This window comes from Hibiscus syriacus, unplaced genomic scaffold (assembly GCF_006381635.1).
Source record: "Hibiscus syriacus cultivar Baekdansim isolate YM2019G1 unplaced genomic scaffold, ASM638163v2 tig00111101_pilon, whole genome shotgun sequence".
NCBI lineage: Eukaryota > Viridiplantae > Streptophyta > Magnoliopsida > Malvales > Malvaceae > Hibiscus > Hibiscus syriacus.
The window spans coordinates 457,948-479,371 of record NW_024062986.1 but is presented as its reverse complement, the minus strand read 5'-3'; the positions used below and the strand labels follow the sequence as shown (position 1 = coordinate 479,371).

General features: G+C 33.9%; 1 protein-coding gene across 1 annotated transcript; it reads left to right on the top strand.

Moving 5' to 3' along the window:
* Window positions 1-20,132: 20,132 nt before the first annotated feature.
* On the top strand, window positions 20,133-21,303 carry LOC120153578. The gene is made up of 3 exons (XM_039165495.1): window positions 20,133-20,162; window positions 20,361-20,438; window positions 20,509-21,303. The coding sequence occupies exons 2-3, from the start codon at window positions 20,361-20,363 to the stop codon at window positions 21,301-21,303; spliced, it is 873 nt and encodes a 290-aa protein (XP_039021426.1). The 5' UTR covers window positions 20,133-20,162.
* The last annotated feature ends 121 nt before the right edge of the window (window positions 21,304-21,424 follow it).

The following is a 21,424-nucleotide window of genomic DNA, read 5'->3' as shown; positions in this document are numbered from 1 at the left end:
TTAATCTAAGTGAAATTACTAGTAAATTTATCATCAAGTTAAATATGAAAAATATTAAACTTACCTCGTTGCGGAGAATATGAACCTCATTCTGCAACGATGCTACCATATCACGTAGAGCGGCTACCTCACCACGTAAAGTAGACACCTCAACACGCCATGCATCATTGTCATCGCATAAAGTACCGACCTCCTCACGCAAGGCATTGACCTCCTCACGTAACTCCCCTAACTCATCCCGTAGAGGTAGAGGTGGAGAACAGAGAGATAAACGTCATGGCATCTTTGCCGGTCGCCTATCATGAGGTGATGGTAGATAATAGGCTCGATGATGTGACAGAATAGGTGATGGCTCTCGTTGTGGAGGTGTATAGTCGGGTCGATCAGGTGATGGCTCTGGGTGAGGTGATGACTCTCGAAGTGGAGGCTGCTCATTATCCGTGCCATAAAAAAAACGCTTACTAGCTTGCCACCAATCAGTGGCAAGCTCAGCTTGCGTGGGTGTCAGCCTCTGTAATGGAGTGTTGGACTCCTAACAATATAAAAGCTCAAACAAAGTTAAACTTGTACTAGTAATAACTTGTTTATAAACATATGGTAGTATTTGTGTTAACTTACATTATTTATTATCGTATACGGTAGTAAATCTTCCAATTGCTGCAAGGTTCGTTTCCTCTTCCAGGAAATAGCCCTAGAAATATCATTAGAAGTTTTTAATGCATATGTCTGCATGGCGAGAAAGGCCTCAAATATCCAAATCTACAAACAATATAATAACAAACATTAGTAATTGTTAAATAATAATTAATTATAATTTTGGAAACATTATATAAAAATTCTTACCTTAAAGGCCCAAATAAAGCCTGACAAAGTGTATTTGGAACCATCGCCACGCAAACTTTTTCGATCATCAAAGGTAGACGACAACTTATTCCATGTAGATTTCCATAGATACGAACCCCACGGAAACAGGTTCCATGCATTTAGGTCCTCTACCAATTTAATTAGATCATTAGGAATAGGTTGTCTGGCATCTCTGCCTAAAAAGTCGGCATGCAAAAGTATTAGAAGGCATACTCGAACAACATCGACGTCATCCATCCGAGTAAAACCATCTTTCTTATTCAATAATCTCGTCAAGTCTTCCACGTGTAAATTCGGCTTCTCCATTGACAGCTCAGGAAAAACTCGGGATAACCATGATAGGCGGGTAATATGTCTAGTGTACCGACCTACATCATCGTGTCCGAAGTGTAGACCGGTGATTAAGCAAAACTCCTCCCGCCCAAAACACGTATACGCCGGTGGAAAATCAAACCATATCTCTTCATCACGACGTTGTATAGTCTCTGGTAGATCGCTAGTCATGGTTTGAAGAAACAGATAGGTCAAAATAGCATCTCCACCTGGATGTTGTACTTTCAGCCATGGCCCGAAGTAAGTATCCTCAAATATTTTTCTTTGTGCAGGTGAAAGCTTCGACGCAATTGTTTTGGCCAGGCTTAATTTATTTCTTAAGGTCAATTGAGCCGAATAAATGTTCTACAAAAACAATAAACATACCAAGTTAGATATACCAAAAACTACACTGTGAAGATATACCAAGAACAATAAACATAAAGAGTAGTAGTTTATTTTTCAAACTTAAATTTGCAACATTGTGAATTTTGTATTTGTCTTTGTTTTTTTGTTGAAGTAATGCAATTCATTCAAGTTTCAATTTGCAGAAGAAGAATAGTTTCTGAAACTTAAAATTGCAACACGAATTTGACTATCGCAACGCGAAACTAAAATCGCATTGCGATTCTGTCGTTGCGATTTTCATTTCGCGTTGCGATTCTCGGTTTCAAATACTAATTTTGAAACTTGAATGGGTTGCATTACTTCAACCAAAAGACAAAACAAAGATAAATACTAAATTCACAGGGTTTAAAGACTAAATAGTTTAGCAGTATTGACAGCAATCGAATGAATTTAATAAGCAATCTAAATGAAATGGTTAATCTATTATTGAAATTGCCAGTAAACTTATCATCAATTTCAATATGAAAAACCTAATAATAATGCAAAAAATTCAAAATAAAAAATAATTAAAAAAACTAACCCTCGGTGGTTGATTTGGTTGATTTTCCATTTCTAACCGTGAATGATTGTGAGGGTGGCTCTGAGAGATGGAGATAGACGGATTTCGCCGGAGATGGGGACTGATTTCGTCGGAGATGGGGACGGATGTCGCCTTAGAGAGTGAGAGATGGAGATGAGACTAAGTTGTGACTTAGGGTTTTAGGTTATGAGTTGCGATTACGGGATATACTGTGGACGGTTCAGTGTTCCGATATATTAATATTCGTGTTTGGAATTTGAAAAAAAATACGCATTGCGATAATAATGGCGCTTTGAAAATCGCATTGCGATAGTCAGCATCGCGTTGCGACAGTCAGAATCGCGTTGCGACAGTCAGAATCTCGTTGCGATAGTCAGAATCGCGTTGCGATAGTCATACTCGCATTGCGATTTACATATTCGCATTGCGATAGTCGGAAAATCGCAACGCGAATTTGGAAAATCGCAATGCGATAGTCAGAATCGTGTTGCGAATCTGGAAACTGATATGTGATACCGGATATCGCGTTGCGAATTATCGATCGCATTACGATTTAGTTGGTCATTTTGGCAAATCCAAAAAAAATTGGTTAAAATCGTATATTATAAGGCATTTTTGATCACTGAGATTATTTTCTCTTAATTATAACTATAAATAATCATTAAAATTAATTATTATAAAACACAATTTAATATTCGAATTTAAATTAAGAATAAATTTACTATAATGATATCTATTAATCACATAATATATTTTTGTATTATATTCAAAAGAGAAACAATAAATTGTTACAGTCCAATAAAATTTTATCACGAACTTCTCATTCTGAAATATCCCAAGTTATACATGATTGGTCATTTACAAAATCATCTCTATTTGTATATTTGTCAAGAAGTTTAATCTTATTATCATTTCCGAATAATACACACTATCTCTTTCCATGTACACTCTTTAAACAATTTATGGTTTCTCCCTCTTCAAATGGAGTAAATACACGTACTTCAAGCAAGCCTCAGAACAGGCGTAAGGAAGGATTTACCCTTAAGGAATGCAATAGGCCAAGCTAGCTCCTGCTCTCAAGCGAGGATCGACATCCGCAAGTATTCAAAATAGACTTCCACGTTATTTCTGAAAACGAACAATAAAAAAAACAAATGTTTTTTAGTCTCCACAGTATTTTCACACAGAAAGCACAAATTGTCCACCACCATACCCATATGAATCAATCTATCCTTCGTAGCCAATCATCTCAAGACAACTAACCAAGCGATAATCACATGTTTTGACATGTGCGCTGAAAATCATATCAGCCTGTGCCAACTGACCCTATCCTTCTCAATTCTAATTCTATAGGAATAAACCCAATAGGCTGTGATAATAGAAATTTTCGAAACCCCAGCTCATGAAATTTGTAATCTCAATTCTCCAGAAATCTCTTTCCCGAAGAACATAGCCTTTAATCCAAGTAACCCACATAGAGCCATTATTAGTTAGGACCTTCCTCATTAATTGGAGCGCACATGCCTTGTTCCAACAAGCTAAATTCTTCATGACAAGACCCCCTCAACCTTCAAGGAGCAGATGTTCTGCCAGCCTACCTTAGCCCCGATGCAGGGGCATCAAAACCCTTAAACGTGTGCACAGCTGATCATGGGCGTTAGCGCTGCCCGCTTCGCTTTTGTTGCGGTAGAGTCCCCCTAACTTGAATCGTTGAAGGTCCATAAGCAGTCCATTAACTGTCTGTACAGTGGAAATTGTGTAAATAAATTAGTCTGTCCCGTAGTCTAGATGTGGGAACGTCCCCATTATGTTATCGTGTAAGTAAGGGGAATACTTTCTATTCGTTATAAGCTTTCGATGCCTGTCTCATTTGAAGTTGGTGTAATAGTACCCGCAGCCCCCTCGAGAGACTTCATTCCAAGTCTTCCATTACGTCTGTCTCAATGTCTATTGTATCGAGGGAAAAGGCTTTGTGTGCTTTCGAAACGTTTGAACTATGCTCTTAGAGAATGTAGTTCAAGATACTAAATATCACCGGTCGAATAAGCTGGAGCCTCCTAGCGTAGCTAAGATTTTTGCCCGCCCAATAACCAAGCTTGCCCCTAATCTTTTCCAATAATCCATGACAGTCCCTCTCTCATAATTTTCTCATAACCAAAAGCACAATGAACATCAGGGACGGACACATGATTTCATGTTAGGGGTGGCAGACATATGAAATTTTAAGTAGGAAATAACATATAAAATTTTAGGAGCCGAAAACATATTTTCAATATAAAATACAAAGAAAATATCTAAAATATATAAAAATTTAAATTTTTTAGGGGCGACCGACCCCTCTAGGTCCATCCCGGACAAACATGGGGTATATCGATTCGGAACCCCGGCCAATTTCTAATACTTTCCACCTCCTCAACCGAGATCCAAAAGTGAACAATTCACTGTTAACAATATTAAGGTCAGAGATGTCATAAAACGTGTCCAAAACAGACTTAAACATCACAAATGGAATCAAGGGAGCCTACAGTAAAAATAAGTAAATCGTCGACGAAACATAAATGAGGTATTCGTATCTTCCTACACTTGGGATGAAATTTGAAGATCTCATTCTTAGCCGACGCGTCCAATAATTTGAACAGCATGTTCCATTCATTAACAAAAAGATAAGAGGATAGAGGGTCCCTTGCCTAATGCCCAGCACCCAGAACCCCAAAGAGTTCCGTTAAAAGCAATAGAAAATCCATGTCACCTAAGGATCAAAGGTGCAGAACAAGGGTGCAAAGCTTGCTACCATGTCACCCATGGATCAAGTTCTCCGGAGAACCCACCTGCTTGAACTTCACTTATGGGCATGATTTTAGCTCTCCTTTTTATTGGTCATTTGGTTTATGCATCTTTATGCTAGAGAAAAATAAGCTTTATTTGGTACTTATGGATTTTCATTGCCGAAGACGGAGTCGTCGAGTAGCTCGAAGCTTCTTTCATCTTTCCAAAGCTCCCAAGCCTGCTAGAAAAAAGCTAATAGATCAGCCCGGAAGATAATATTGATATTTTGAAGACTCCATGTTATAAGGTTTTGTAGGAAAAAAAAACCAACATATCCAACTAAATTCGTGGGGCGATCATGTTGAGAAATTGGATTGTTCTTTTGGCCACTGGCAAGCTCTAGTAACAACACTCCAAACATCTGATTTCTCCGAGAAATTGCCTTCCATGGCATACTCCGGTGACATACAACCACTGCAATTTGTTAATTTAACGACTGTTTTGAGGGGAAAGAGTCCTATTGGCAAGATTATAGTCGATAGATATAGTATTTTGCAGCTTATCGTACAAGGGTTATGCGATGATGATTTTTCGAGATACACCCATCTTTATTGAATTTTGATACATTCGAATGGTGATCTGGTATATGTCGGTGGTCGATAGTCCTTGGGACAAAATAGTTATAACCATTGCAATGGCTTGTATGTGTTCTCTTTCCATATTTTCTATTTTATTGATGTTTCAGTTCCATTTTCAGATTGGGTGTGATTTTTTGTTGCCTATAGTCGTTTATTCTACCTCGGATCCTTATTTCTTTTTAATAAAATAATATTTTGCCGAGCAAATAAATAATAATAATTTTAATATATCAAGTCCATACTTGCAACTATCATACATGGCTGAATTCATAATGGTAAGAAGATTACAAATTAAGGGGCCAATATTCAAGTTACACAAAAAGTTCAAGTTAATGTATAGTAGGATACGTTGTCTTTAATTTATTACTAACTTAAGTAGAAATCAAATCATACTATTTTATATACATCTAAAACTATTATAAGAACAGTTGAGACTAACATCACTATTTTAATATAACTAGAAAACTTTTTTTAATTAAGATTAATTAATTGGTTAATATATAAATCATATTACTAAATATAATATCAAAAAAATTAAGTTAATGTCTATAAGATACGAGAACTTCAATTCATAATAAAATTAATTAATTATCATATTAATAATTTAAGTATAAGTCAAATCACACTATTTCAAATTAATTTAAAACTAATTTTATAACTTTATAAATTAATTAATTGATTAATATCTAAATCATTGAATGAATATAACTAAAAGTGTAGAATTCAACTCTCAAGAGTCCTACTATTAAATCTAAAATCTTTGATCATTTAATCTGATTATATTTGTAATGAACAATCTAATTAGATATCTTTTTAGTCTTGTATTTAGTATGAATATAATCACTAACATTATAAATACAATATTGTACTTCATCAATGTTTCAACCTGCAATCTTTTCACAAAAGAATCATATCGATATGAAGATTTTCAGATTCTTATTCTATGTTGTAGTTTTCTCTCCAATTATATTTCGTGTCAATGCTCACAATGTGAGCCATGATTCGAAATCGATCATAATCAATCGAAAACATTGGATCATAAAATCCAACCGAAATATTTAATTAAATTTTGAATATGTATTATTTTTTAAAATTTTGATAGATGTGATCGGATCTTATAAGAAAAGCCAAAGAAAGTGAATTAGATGCAATTGAAACGTATGTATTTTGGAATGTGCACGAACCAGTCCATCATCAATATGATTTTAGTGGAAATCTTGGTCTTATTTGATTTCTTAAAACGATTCAAAATGAGGGTTTATATGCAATTCTTCGAATATGACCATATACATGTGAGGAGTAGAACAATGGGTAAATTGATTTACTTGGTTTGTCTTTATCATTTACTTGAATAATTAATTTTTTACTACAAAAAAAATTATTAATTACTTGAATAATTTTTAATAGGGGCTTTCCTATGTGGTTGCATAATATGCCTGGAGTTTCTTTTCGAACAAAAAACGACGTGTTTATGGTAATTGTTTTCTTCTCCATTAACTTTTTTCCCATTTATTTATTTCTCTATTTATTTTTATATAAATATTCATTCTTTTCACACAAAAAATCATATCAATATAAATATATATATATATATATATATATTTATTAAAATTGTTTTTATGATTGTTAAATAATTTTTCTTTTTCTATAGATTGAGAATGAATATGGAAATGTTATGAAACCATACGGGTAATACGGGAAATCTTATATAAATTGGTGTGCTCAAATGGCTGATTTTCTTGACATTGGAGTCCCATAGATTATGTGTCAGCAAGCTGGTGCTCCAAAGCCAATGATATTTTTGCTTTTTACTAATTAAATATTTAAGGTTAGAATATTTTTATGTTAATTCGGTTTCTTATTTTGTAATTGTAATCAGTTGGGGACGTGCAATGGTTGGTATTGTGATCAATACAAACCAAAAGACCCTAATACTCCTAAAATATGGACTGAAAATAGGATGGGACGATAAGTTTTTTATTTTTAATTTGAAAACTATACATTAGTATTGAATTTAAATAATTAACTTAATTTCAATTAATCTTAGGGTGTGTTTGGTTCATGGAATGTAGCATTACCTCCGGAAATGAGATTACTGGAATGTAACATTACCTAATACATTACTGGAAATGTTACATTATTATGTTTGGTATGTTTGGCAGGAATGTATGATTACAGTGTTTGGTTGAAGGAATATAAGATTACTGGAATGTATATTTTACCAAATTGTCCTTGTTTTATATGTGTTAACCAGTGGAATTCTAAATATTTAAATGAAAATATTTATATAAAAAATATCGAAAATATATTACTTTATTATTTTAAATTTATATACATTTTATAAAATTTATATAATTTTTTTTATAAAATTTAAAAGATAAATGGGTAGAATAAAGAGTAAACATATCATGTATTATTTTAATTATAAATAATAATATTTTTTACATTATTTATCTAAAAATATATTAAAATTTTACATCAACATTTAACTAAATAAGCATATGAAAATTTTAATAGATGAATCATTTTACTCCTACCAAAATGTAAGATAATGCTCACTTATTTTACTGAATTCTCTGTAAATGATAGTGTGTGTATATGTTATATTTAAATTCTGCAATTCTACCTTGCAATTATTTGCATTAGTCAAGTAAACTTTATTTATCATATTTGTATTAGAAAATTAAACTTGTTGATTCTTATAATTTTTATGCTTTATTAAATGTTAGAACATTTTTCGTTTTTATAATTTAAACATTTTTTTTCTGTAAATGAGAACAAAACAATATACAAAACAGATTCATTTTTTTTCAACAGCAACCTATTGACTTTGCAAGACCCTTTTTATTTTAACACAGCAGATTCATTTTATTTTGCACACAGAAATAAACAGAATACAAAATTTTAGGAATTTCAGATAGACTGACATATAACACTAGCAGGCAACATGCAACAGAAGAAAGAAAAGCAAAAGTGCAAACGGAAAGATAAGAGATAAACTTACATTCTTTGTTTAACTTACATAACAAAAAGAAGTATAACATTAACCATCAAAAGTAACAACAATGTTCAGACTTACAAAAGATAATAGCCATGATATTCTAAACTTAATCATATATGTTGGCTATATTATATACACAAAAAATTCTCCAAGTCAAAAGCTTGACATATACCTGGTGAAGCTAGACAAAAAAGTTGGGACCATATTTTAAAGTCAAAATCAAAAAGAGATCGATATAATTCTAGAATGACCACCGTCAAAAGGATGATCTAAATTTTGCACAAATTTTTCCACCTTTCAGCACTACATGTACAAAATGACTCATAATAAATGAGAAAATAATGTCCAAAACCAAGTGTCTTCAAGTAGTGTCTCCTCAGCCCATAAGGTAAAAAGATCAACATCCTATAATATTCTCAAAACATGCATTGAAAAGTTAGAAGGCTTAGCATGACAGCAAATCAAAAAACAACTGAGATACTACACTAATATTTATCAGTGTATAACCAAATGTAGTGCATACACAATACACATAGTAAGAGTCAATTGCCTCAAAAATTCAAAAGATACATGCTACATAATCAACCATCATAACGTACACATTCCTACTAGCTGGTCATGTTTCTAAAAATGTGTTGCTCCAAATTTTCTTGCAGGGGTAAAAAGTAAATGACAAATCATATCAAACATACCATCGCTCTGGATGATTGCAAGACATGAGGACTTCCACAACAGATATTAGTTTTCCTTCCAACCCATTAGAAATCATCTTTAGTGCTTCCTCCCTAATCAGACTCCCTTCTTTCAAGCTATTCCCCAAATATAATGAATCAAATACAATAGTGTTGTCATAACAAAATTAAAATATTATTGAAAGATGTGTCAGCAATGGGCGATTAAAGAATATAACAACCTCATAATAGCCTTACAAGCATGCATTAGGATCTGCCTTCTGCACTTGAACAAGTACTGTCGCTCGATAAAATATTGTAGCAATACCTTCACAATGGAATATATATATAAGAGAATCAGACATCTTCATATCATAGAATATAAACTATGGTTTTAATAACAGATGACCCACATATAATTCCCATTTATGACATCTTTAACATACATCAATATGTATGTGTAATGGGAATCAATGTTTATAATTACAATAATTGTAACATCCCAAACTAGGGGTTAGTGACTAAATTGTAAAGTTTAAGAATTTGATGAATTAAGTAGAAGAATGGAATAATTCAATGATTTATTTGGAAATAATTCCTAAAAGTTGTTAGTAATTATTAAAGTAGATGAAAGGCAAAATGGTCATTGAACAAAGATAATATTAAATATAATAAATGGGTATTATATACATGAGATGTATGATTGAAGAGATAAGTTTTAGACTTATCTTCTTCATCTTCATCTTCTCTCAAACGTGAAGAGCCAAGCTTGCAAAGGTGAGTTTCTTTGTTAGTTGGTTATTTGCTAAATTTATGGTTGGGGTGTTACATTTAATGGTATCAGAGCTACGGTTTAGCCGATTCTAGGCTAAAAACGAAGTCAAAAGTGTTTTAAAAAGTATACATGCCAACGAAATAGTGAAAACTTCTGATCTGATAGAAAGTAAGTATACTGTTTTGCTAATAGAATGATATGATTGTATTTATTAGATGTCTGGACAAGACAACTCCCGAGACGTAGCGGGAAATGATAGATTAGCTGAAGGTAGTAATTCACCTGCCCTGGCCAGGCAAGGTGAAGGACAGACACTTTCTGGAGTGCCTGTGCAAGACCAAGACGTTTTCTTTAGAACGTTAGACGCGGTGTTGATGCGTTTCCAATCTCCTGCTCTTCCACTCCGAGAAGGAATATAGCAAAGATTTAAAGGATTAGGAGCTCCTGAATTCAAAGGTGAAGTTGATGAGAGTCCTGTTGAAGCGGACTTTTGGCTCAATGACGTAAAGATTATGCTAGATGGACTTCATTGGTCTGATATGGAAAAGTTAGACGGAGTAGTCTCCTTGCTTCGTGGACAAGCGAGAATATGGTGGACGAACGTTACTTTGAGAATGACAAGTGACCAGTGACCTGGTTTTGTTTTTAGAAGAGTTCAAACACAAGTATATAGGAGACCAGTTCATCAAGCAAATGAAACAAGAATTCTTGAATCTGAAGCAATTGGATCACACTATATATGAATATGAGTGTGAATTCAATAAGTTGAGTCGTTTGCGGCTGAGTTAGTTCCAACAAAAAGATGCATGCGAATGGTTTGTGGAGGCTTACGCCCGAGATTAAAGGAGATGTTGATTGTGTTAACCTGTCCTCATTTCAAGAGGTAGTGAATCATGCAAAAGCTCTTGAAGAGCTCAGAATGAACGTTATGGGGATCAAAGAGTTCAATCTTTTAAAAGAACGGGGCCTTCATCGAGTTTAGTATCACCCAAAAGAAGTAGAGATTCTGGTTTTCGATCTCAAGCACGGTCAGAGTCGATGACATCCTCTGCTAGAGGATCAAGTCAGATGAGATAGACAAACTCAATTTGTAGAGTCTGGTGATGGAAGAGCACAATTGAGACATTGTCAGAATTGTGAAGATCATGGTGGGATGTGTAGAATTAAATCTGGAACTTGTTCCGATGTGGGGAAATAGGACATTTCATGAGAGATTGTCCATTGAAGGATAGAGAGCTTACACAATCAGAACGATCTATTTTGATGTCTCAAAGAGGTAGGGGTAGAGGTAGAGAAAGAAATCAAACAGAATCTTCTACTCAACAGGAGATGCTCCACTGCTAGAATATAATCTTAATGCTAATGAGACTGTGAGGACCCAGAATTATTAGCAGGTATCTTTCGGTTGTATAGTAAATGCGTTATGATATTGGTGATTTAGGCTAGCATAATTACATTTGAACAGTAAATTGATGAGAGAAGTACTATTTTGGTTATAAGTTAATTGTAGTAGTTTTATTGATATAAACCCATTAAGGTATATGTTCAGGTAAATAAGATTTGTGGTTACTTGAGTGGATTAAATAGCGTATGAGAACATGAGAAAATATATGGTTTAGTTATGCTATAAGGAAATCTTGATAATGAGGAATAAATAGAGAAGAAATGAGAATGATAGAGTTTAAGAATCAAGTAAGATAAGTGTTATAAGTTGTTAGATTGTTTATAGCATAAGTGAAAGAGATATGTATTGAGTATAAAAGAGGACTGTATATAAGGATTGCTTCATATTGTTATAAGTGAAAATTCTAGGACGAATTTTCTTAAGGAGGGAGAATTGTAACATCCTAAACTAGGGGTTAGTAACTAAATTGTAAAGTTTAAGAATTTGATGAATTAAGTAGAAGAATGGAATAATTCAATGATTTATTTGGAAATATTCCTAAAAGTTGTTAGTAATTATTAAAGTAGATGAAGGCAAAATGGTCATTGAACAAAGATATATTAAATATTAATAAATGGGTATTATAATACATGAGATGTATGATTGAAGAGATAAGTTTAGACTTATCTTCTTCATCTTCACTTCTCTCAAACGTGAAGAGCCAAGCTTGCAAAGGTGAGTTTCTTTGTTAGTTGGTTATTTGCTAAATTATGGTTGGGGTGTTACAATAATCATCCAAAAAAGTTCAACAAGTTACTAACCACATGAATAGGATCATGAACTATGTAATTCTCCATAGTATTTCCGCGCTCCAGATACCTATTAACAAGAATGTAGGACTGCACCTCATCCAAACACTGTTGCAAGCCAAAACTAAAATAAAAAATGAACTATGTAATGCCAGAAGACATGAATTCTTTCTAGTTGAGGAGATATTGTCTTCGATGTAGGACTCATTTTGTTTCCTTAAAATTGCTAGCTCCTCTTAATCAGTCAAACAGTAGATTGCGCTAAATACTAAAATATAGATTTATGAATGTAAGAAAAAAGAGAGAATGTTCAAGCTAGTATTTAAAAGAATAGTGAAGGTGTAACTAACCAAATACGAGCTGACTTGCAAAACCTTGTCTCTGAAATCAAGCTTTATGGTCAACTCATGTGGACCAATCTTGATTTGTTGCGAAGTCGCCAAAGCCTCCTTCGACTTCTCATTCGGCAATTTAAACCTGGAAACCATCTCCATGAACCAATATTGATTTTCTTTCAACTTCTTCGCCTATATAATTCAAAACGTATAAAAAAATCTAATAGCCCAATAGGCAAAATGTGCTCTACAAGAAAATTAAAAGAGAAAGATCAATAGTAAATATACCAGGGTTTTCGGGAGATCGTCGGAGGGAGAGGTATTCTCAAGGTTTGTCAGAAGAGAAGAGAATGGCTCCCACCAAAGAGAATGATCGACGGATTTAGCGATGGCAGACATAGATGGTCGTCCACCAAAACCCTAGCCCCGAAGCAGTAAAACAAAAGGAAATGAACGTTTTTCTTTTTCTTCTCCCTGATAATCTCACTAGAAAACCACAAATTTTTATTCCTTCACAAAGGCAAGGTCACGGGGAGAAGAAGATAAGAAATGGTATTTTAGCCTTAAACACTGGAATAAAAAATACCTAAGTGAGACGTGGGAATAATATTTCCAGTAATACAGACCCCAAAAAAACAATATTGGTATTGAGCTTTTACCCTCATTTGGGAATGTAGCCCATCCAAATATGGGTATCTTGACCAAGAAAAAATATTTTTCCCTGGAATGTAAAATTCGTGAACCAACTCCCCTTAGGGGCTGTTTGGTTCAAGGAATGTGGGATTCTCATGGGGAATGAAATCTAAATTTCCATGTTTGGTTGGTCGGGAATCTCATTCCCGATAATGTTTATTACCAATAGTAGATTTTTTTGGTATATTACCGGGAATGTCATTACCTCCCTTTCCTTAGGTATTGTTGGATTACCGACATTTTGGACTAAAATGTCCTTAATTTTTTTTTCTTTCAAAAATATCATTCTTCTGTTATTGAATAATAAAAATTCTATGAATGTTAAATTACAAATTTATCCTTAAACTATTTTAGATTTACAAAAAAAATCTATAATTAAAATTTTATATGAAATTCAGGGGTTAAAATAAAATTTACCTTCACATTCATTATTTTATTTTCAATTTTGTAAAATATATATAAATTTTATGAATTTAAATTTTTTAAAGAAATATATAAATATTTTCCAACTTGTTAAAAACAAATATATAAAAGGACAATTTAGTCAAATATATATTCCAATAATCTTTTATTCTTTTAACCAAACACGGTAATTTTATATTCCTGTTAAACCAACCAAACACAAAATACAACATTCTCATTAATTCTATTCCTTGGTAATCTTATATTCCCACTGATAATCTTACATTTCGTGAACCGAAGGCACCCTTAAGTTTAGGAGTTGGGGTGATGCAAACCCACTGAGAACGGCAGAAGATCTCCTTATTCGTAGCTCAATTTTTCCAAACTGGTCGTACATTGCAAAACTATTATATGGTTAGTGCTCTTTCTCTTTTTACATAAAAAATTAGTTTATATCTATTTTATTTAACTTTTTTTTCTTATAATTTTTAGTATCATGGTGTCACCAATTTCGGTCGGGTATGACCACCACATATGACTATAACGCACCTCTGTAATAATATGGTAATTACATGACTTTTGTTATAATTTTTATTTTTATTATTTTCAAAAGACACTCGTTTTTGCTCGGACCGTTATTATTATTATTTTATTTCTTACAGGTCATAATTACATGCCCAACCGGTCCAGAACTACAACTCACCCGACCCAATTACAACTAAAGGCCCAACAATTCAATCCAAACTACCCAATTGGGCCTCATTACAATTGACCCAGAACAGCAAAGCCCATTGGTGAGCCCAACCCGGTTTGGTCACCCATTACCAACACCATGCCCTGCCATCACTATGCCACCATCTCGTGCCAATACTGTTGTAACTCACCATGACCTGTCACAAGCTACCACAGGAGATGGTTCCTCTCTCTTTGTTAACCAACCCAAGTCAGCAAAATCAACATAAAAGTAATTTTTCTAACATTGTAATGGGTATATAACCTGAAAATTAAAACAATGAAAATGAGAGGGGGAATTCTTTCGAAAGCAAAAAAAGGGGAGGGGACTTCAATTTTTTCGGGGAGAAATCAATTTAACAGAAGGGAGCTCTCTCCATTGAAAAATTGGATGCCCCTCTTTGGTCATTCTTGTGTTAACAAGGATAGGGCAAAGACGAATAGACAATGAGTTTTTGTCTGGCCGAATATGTGTTTTAGAATCTGATAAGGGTTATGATCTACTATTTTTTAGGGTATATCAGATCGAGAAATGTTGACTCATTCCATTGTTGCTCAAGGAAGATGAATCGAGGCAGACTTGTTCCACTGTTACTTAAGGATATCAAATCTTTGAAAGAGAGGGATTTGTTCTGCTTCTTCTTGAGGGAAAATCAGATGAGGGGACGTTGATTCATTTCACTGTTGTTTAGGACAGATTGAATCGAGACAGACTTGTTCCACTGTTACCAGGGAGTTTGTAACACCCTCAACCCATATCCGACCCGGATACGAATCCAATGTGTCACATTGACTTTTCAAACATATACATTTATAAAACTATAGGAAATTTAAACTTTTATTAACATAAACTTGTAATTACATAATGAAGTTCACACCATTATAAAATTGGTCAGAGCATACATACTTTACGACTCTATTTACATGCCAACATGTCTATTACATAACCAAAACATACTGTTTAAAGTACTTCTGATCTGATCGTTACATGGAGATATGCTACTCTACTGCTCCTAAGGTTGGTCTTCTTATTATATGGTACCTACGTGTAAATCACTTACACGTTAAGTCATAGACTTAGTGAGGAATAAACATATAAAGAATTTTTTACAAATAAATATGCAATATACTATCAAAATACAATTATGTCTGTCATATCATAATTTGTCATATCATGAATGAAATAATGTAAATAATACACTGTATTAAGATGCAATCATATACATACTCTTTATGTCCTTTATAAGCCCATGTACACTATTGAGAACTCAAGGTATACGAGTACTATGAGGTTGTGCACACATATGCCGTCACCAAGCTCGTATAGAATCCACTAAGTGGCATATGAACTCTGTGTCCCGAATGACCTATCCATATGTTTCGAAGAACATATGTAACTGTCCATATGTCCCAAAGGGCATAGGTAAACTATCCATATGTCTTGAAAGACATAGGTAACCCTCGACTATTGGCATGCCCAGCTATACCTATAGCTCTCATATCATATAACATTGGCATTCTTTTATAATCACATGTTACTTCTCTTCTATCACATGCCACATGTATGTATAAATATCTATCTCATATCATATAACATGTATCATATATACAGGAAATCGCGTAGATCATGTCTAATAGTTTTTATTATTTATATATATATATTCATGTAACCACTTATGTCATATCTTGTTCACATATACATCACATATACTTTCTCTTCATATATTTCATGTCCTATTTCATATCAACATATAGAACATTTCCATATGATTCATATTCACTGTCACATGACTGATATCTTGTTCTTATGTCTTCTCATAAACATAAATTCACATAGTCATATCCCTCATTTCTATAAACATGTATTTATATAGTTCATTTCACAAAAACAGATCCTATTTTCTAATTGAGTATACCATAAAATATTCTGGTAAAGTCTCATAGAGTAGACATATTCTCATAAGATTTCTGAACCTTTATATTATAACTCATATCACATAGGAATCAAACAAGTCTATGTCATATTTCACTTAAACATATCAACTTATTTAACACACATTTGTATACTAATTTATGTCAATATCCTTTAACTTATGCTCCATTCTCATTTTCATTCAATCACTTAGATTTAATTCATATACTTTATACATTGTTACCATATAACTACTTTATGTATTCTTATTGCACCCAATAACATATAACCTCTATAAATCTATTCATGTATTATGCATACGTAATAGTCCTATCAAACATACTAACATTCATATATTTATGCAATCAAATATTAGAATTAGACTTACCGCAAGTCTTATTCCATACACATCATTTACAACTAGTATGCACTCACATAGATCTTGTCTTTCCCTCGATCGATCTTACTTCCAAAATGTTTAGGAACTGCTTTAGGCTCAGAATCTACATAATATACATTTAAGGTATTATCAGATATCTACACCTTGTAATTTGATGTTTAATAACTTAAACGAATTTAATAGACCAATATTCACTTTTTCCTCTAGGGGATATCGATGCACTATGGGTGTATCGGTGCACAATTAGGTTCAAAATTTCCATGCATCGATGCCTGCCAGTGTGTATCGATACACGTATATCGATGCACCCCTGAATGTATCGATGCACTATATAACGGTTCTTCAAAATTTGGTCTTAGTGCATCGTACCTATTCATAGTATATCGATACACCTGCCCAAAATATGCTATTTTCACCAAATTCATCAATACTTCACCCAAAGTTTCATATATAAAACCCTTATTATGCCATCAAACTCATCTATAACCACTATAACTAATTTCTATCATTTCAACACCTTATAAACTCCCATAGTTCATCCAAATTCTTAAAGCTAAGAATCTTATCAATTTTTCATGTTATCCAAACTTATTTCTAATACTTATAACTTCTTATTCATATGTGACAAGTTAAATTCACTAATAAATTCATTTAAACCTTCTTATTCAATTTTCACTTATCCACTTCTTTCTTTTAATCTTCCATAACTTACAACTCTTTGTGTTTCCAGGTCCCTTATCATCCCCACCATCTATCCTTAGGCTTTATTAACCAAACCTCTCTTGACTCTGAAGAATTAACCATGAAAAAGCAAACTCACCTTAGCTTATATGCTTCACGTTGGAGAAGAAGAAATGAAGAAGATAAGTCTGAAAACTTTTTGTTTCCTCAAATGAATTCCACGTGGGTTATAAAATACCCACAACCATTATTTAATTATTTCCTGATAAAAGAACCATTTTCCCCTTTTCTCCTTCATTCTTTGTTAATCATCCTTCATAATATTTCAATTAAGTCCTTCAACTTTTTAATTTATCTAATTTGATCACTGCATTTTAAATCTCTCAATTTGGTCACTAACGGTATTGAGGATGTTACAGAGTTGGCCACCAAATTTTAGGGGCTAGTAATGACTATGTCAATATAACGAAACCATGCATTAGGCTCATCAAACGTTTTCAAATTTTGAAAATAAAATGAAGAAGAGAACATTTTTAAACAATACAACCTCTTTGGAGTAGATCTTGGTAGTTGACACATGTCTCACAAATACAGAGTTCATGCTTAGAATCAGTGTTGGAGCAAGAAAATGATAAATGTTGGGGCATTTTTGAAGGCCCATATCATCCAGGAATACAAGATCAGGGAGTTGATTCATTCATCTCTTTCCTTCTCATCTGTTCAAATTTCAGATGCATGTTTTGTTATATTGACATAGGCATTACCTCTTATTCGGAGTTTGGAAAACTTACCTCCTTAGATAACACAAGAAGCCTAATGCAATAATATAAGCAGGAATGCAACGCAATGATGACCAGATCCACCAATTGTTCTCTAAACAAAATGAACAAATTAAGACAAAAGATTGCAATCAGGTCAAGTAAGATAACTTTTGTGTTAGACCATTACCATTGCCACTACCAGTTACTGGATTGGATTCGTCTCCAGCCAGTGTCGAATTTAAAACAAACAATTCGGCCATCTGCAACATCTGAAAAGTTCAAATCTCTGCTCCATGATTCGCTCCCGGTTACATTCGCATGAAGAGTGACATAACCGATGCAAGAACATGTGTTCCAGCATTGAGCCGAACAGTCTCCTAAACCAACGCTTAAATTCCCCTGCGGCTGGGATGATAATGGAAATCCCTGAAAGCGACCTCTCCGCTGAACAAACTCATCAGTTTCGTTTTTGCAAGCAGGTTCTCAGAGTTGACAACCGGGAAGCGCGTAGCAATTAGCACCGATAACAAAGACCGGTTTCATGGTATCGGACAGTGCCCCTTCCGGGCCCAAGTTCCATCTCGAAATAGTCCCATCTAGAACAGAATAGCTGAAGTAGCTCTCGTTCTTGTTCGAGACATAGCTGTAGTTGTAGTTGCACTTAGTTGAGCCATGCCACTGCCATTATTCAAGAGTAAAAGTTCCCGGAGCGGCAACTTGGTAGGGTAGCGAAGAATTTCTCGAAGCTCGACCGGGATTCAAGATGACTGGACTCTCACGGTCGCTCATAATCATCAATAAGCCATCTGCTTCCATTGTGAAATTCCCACTGCTACCATAAACAGGAGTGGTTCAGTTAGCCACCCATACCTAAGAGGAATGAAATTGACGTTTATTTATTGTATGCTATTATTTTTTTTCAAAAATTAAAAGAAAAGGAGAAAGAACGATTGAGCTAAATATAATCTTTAAAAATACAGTAATATTTTTATTTTATTTAAGGATACGTACATATTAATTATATTTAAATATAATTACGTATAGTTATATGTATTGTATGCTTGATTAGACATTATAATTTGAAAATTTCAATAAATTGTGTGTATAATTTAAACATATCAATCACAATTTTTCCGTCTCTTATAAAAGTAATTATTGTCATCATTATAATTTCACAAATATGCACATGTCTTCTATTATTATTATTATTATTATTATTATTATTATTATTATTATTATTATTATTATTATTATTCCATATTTAATATTGCTAATCATGATTTTACTAAATAAAAAAATTGGAGTAGTCATTATAAATATTGAACACACACATTTATCAAGATAACAACTATAGGAGCTATTTTTTAAGTACTTGACTATTAAAAGTTATAAAATTGTCCCCTGAGTATAAGACAATTATAAATTATCATTCAAATATAATTTTATTATATCACAGTCAACAAGTTAACGTCTGGCTTAGACATTGTAAATTTTAATAGAAAAATATAGTTTGGAACATAGAATAGTTTGTAACTTTTAATAGTTGAATGACTCAACAAAAATAACGTCATATATTTGGAGAATTTTATAACTTTTAATAATTGAGGGATTCAACAATAAATACCTATAGTTAGGAAAATTGTCGTATACTTCACCCTTAATTAAATTAGATTAAGAAAAACTAATATTATAAAGATAATATAGGTAAGTTATAGCAATTTAAAAAACTAAAAGTTTCACAATATGAGATATACTTTGTCAAAGGAAAAACTAAAATTACCCCATAATACTCGCTCATTCCGTTTGTCACAATGCTCTCCCATCTTCCTTTTGTCCTTGCTCTCCCCTCCTTTCAAACTTCTTCGTTGAGGGGAACAACATAACAAAGCCCAGAATTCTGCAAACATTTTCCAAATGCGTGCGTTCCCGTTTTATATTCTTTCTTCATTTTAATAAATCATACGTAATAGTTATATTTACTCGATATAGTTTTTTTGTGTTGTACGGGTGAATAATTGAAAGCCCTGGAAAATAAAGTTTTTCATCGGAGTGGTTTCTGCCTTTTGTACATCCCGCCGAACTGCCCCGAAATTCTAAGGTAATCACGATTCTCACTCACATAATTATTTTATAGGTAAATTATGCATTTAGTCATTCATACATTAAAACATAATTACCGGAATAAATGAATGATTAAATATTGTCCTTTTTTAAACTAGGGCAATGTAATGCAGAGTATTTAAAAAAAAAAGCAATGTAATGCAAAGTGTAAAGGAAGCTTACGGTTTTTTAGCAGATGCCGCCGGTTGACAATAGTTTAGCTGGTTTAACACTCGACGTCGTTTTGGGAAAAGCTAAACAAGCTCAACCGCCGGCTCAGAACAACCTCAACAAGCTCGACCTCCGGCAGCTCAGAACAACCTAAACAATCTCAACCGCCAGCAGCTCAGAACAAAGCTAAACAATCTGAACCACCCCCGGCTCAGAACCGTGTACTTTCGGATACTGTACCAGATGATACATCTACCAAGGACAAAAAGAGTTGGAAATTAATTCGAGAGAAGCTCCGGCTTAAGAAAGCCGCTGGTTCGGCTTGGACCTCCTCGATTCCTATTCCGGCATCCTATGTTAATGTTCAAAGATCCCAAGAACGTGCCCCGGGTGGGAAGCCCCGGCCGCAATTGGCTCGGAGGACTTCGGCACGGTTTGATAACGATGATTCGGATTCCAGCACGCCGAGTGACGGTACACCGTCGAGAAGCTTTAAGCGACGTCATTATTTGAACGACGACGACGAAGGCAACGACTCTTTTAGGGGAGCGCCTTTGGGGAAGGAGAGATCATTGTCCGCCAGAGAAGCAGTTGCTTCACAGGAAGCAGCGGAAGCTGCTTCTGCGGCAGCTGCAGTCGAAAAAGAAGAGGCGGAAAATAACGGTTCGCCCGAGGGTGAGAAACCTGTTAAGATGTCGTTGATGGATTTGTTGGGTGAGTCGGGATCGAGTTACATAGACGAAGACGACGAGTACTGTGAAGAAGAAGAGGAAGAGGAAGTGGAAGAAATCGTGCAATCAAAGGGAATCGAATTTACGTGTTGCATTTGCAAGGTCAATATTACGAGCTCGGCGTACATGCCTTGTACGCATACGTTTTGCCGGCTTTGCTCCAAGGAGTTTTCGGTTCAACGAGGGAACTGCCCACTCTGCAATGGCTTCGTCTCGGAAATTCTTGAGATTTTCTAATGTTTCTTTCTTTCTTTCTTTTTTATCTCAGTATGAGATGGACTTTATTGATAAATTTGAAAGTTTAAATTACAATATATTCTTACAATGCTTAAAATAAATAGTTTCAAATAATATATAC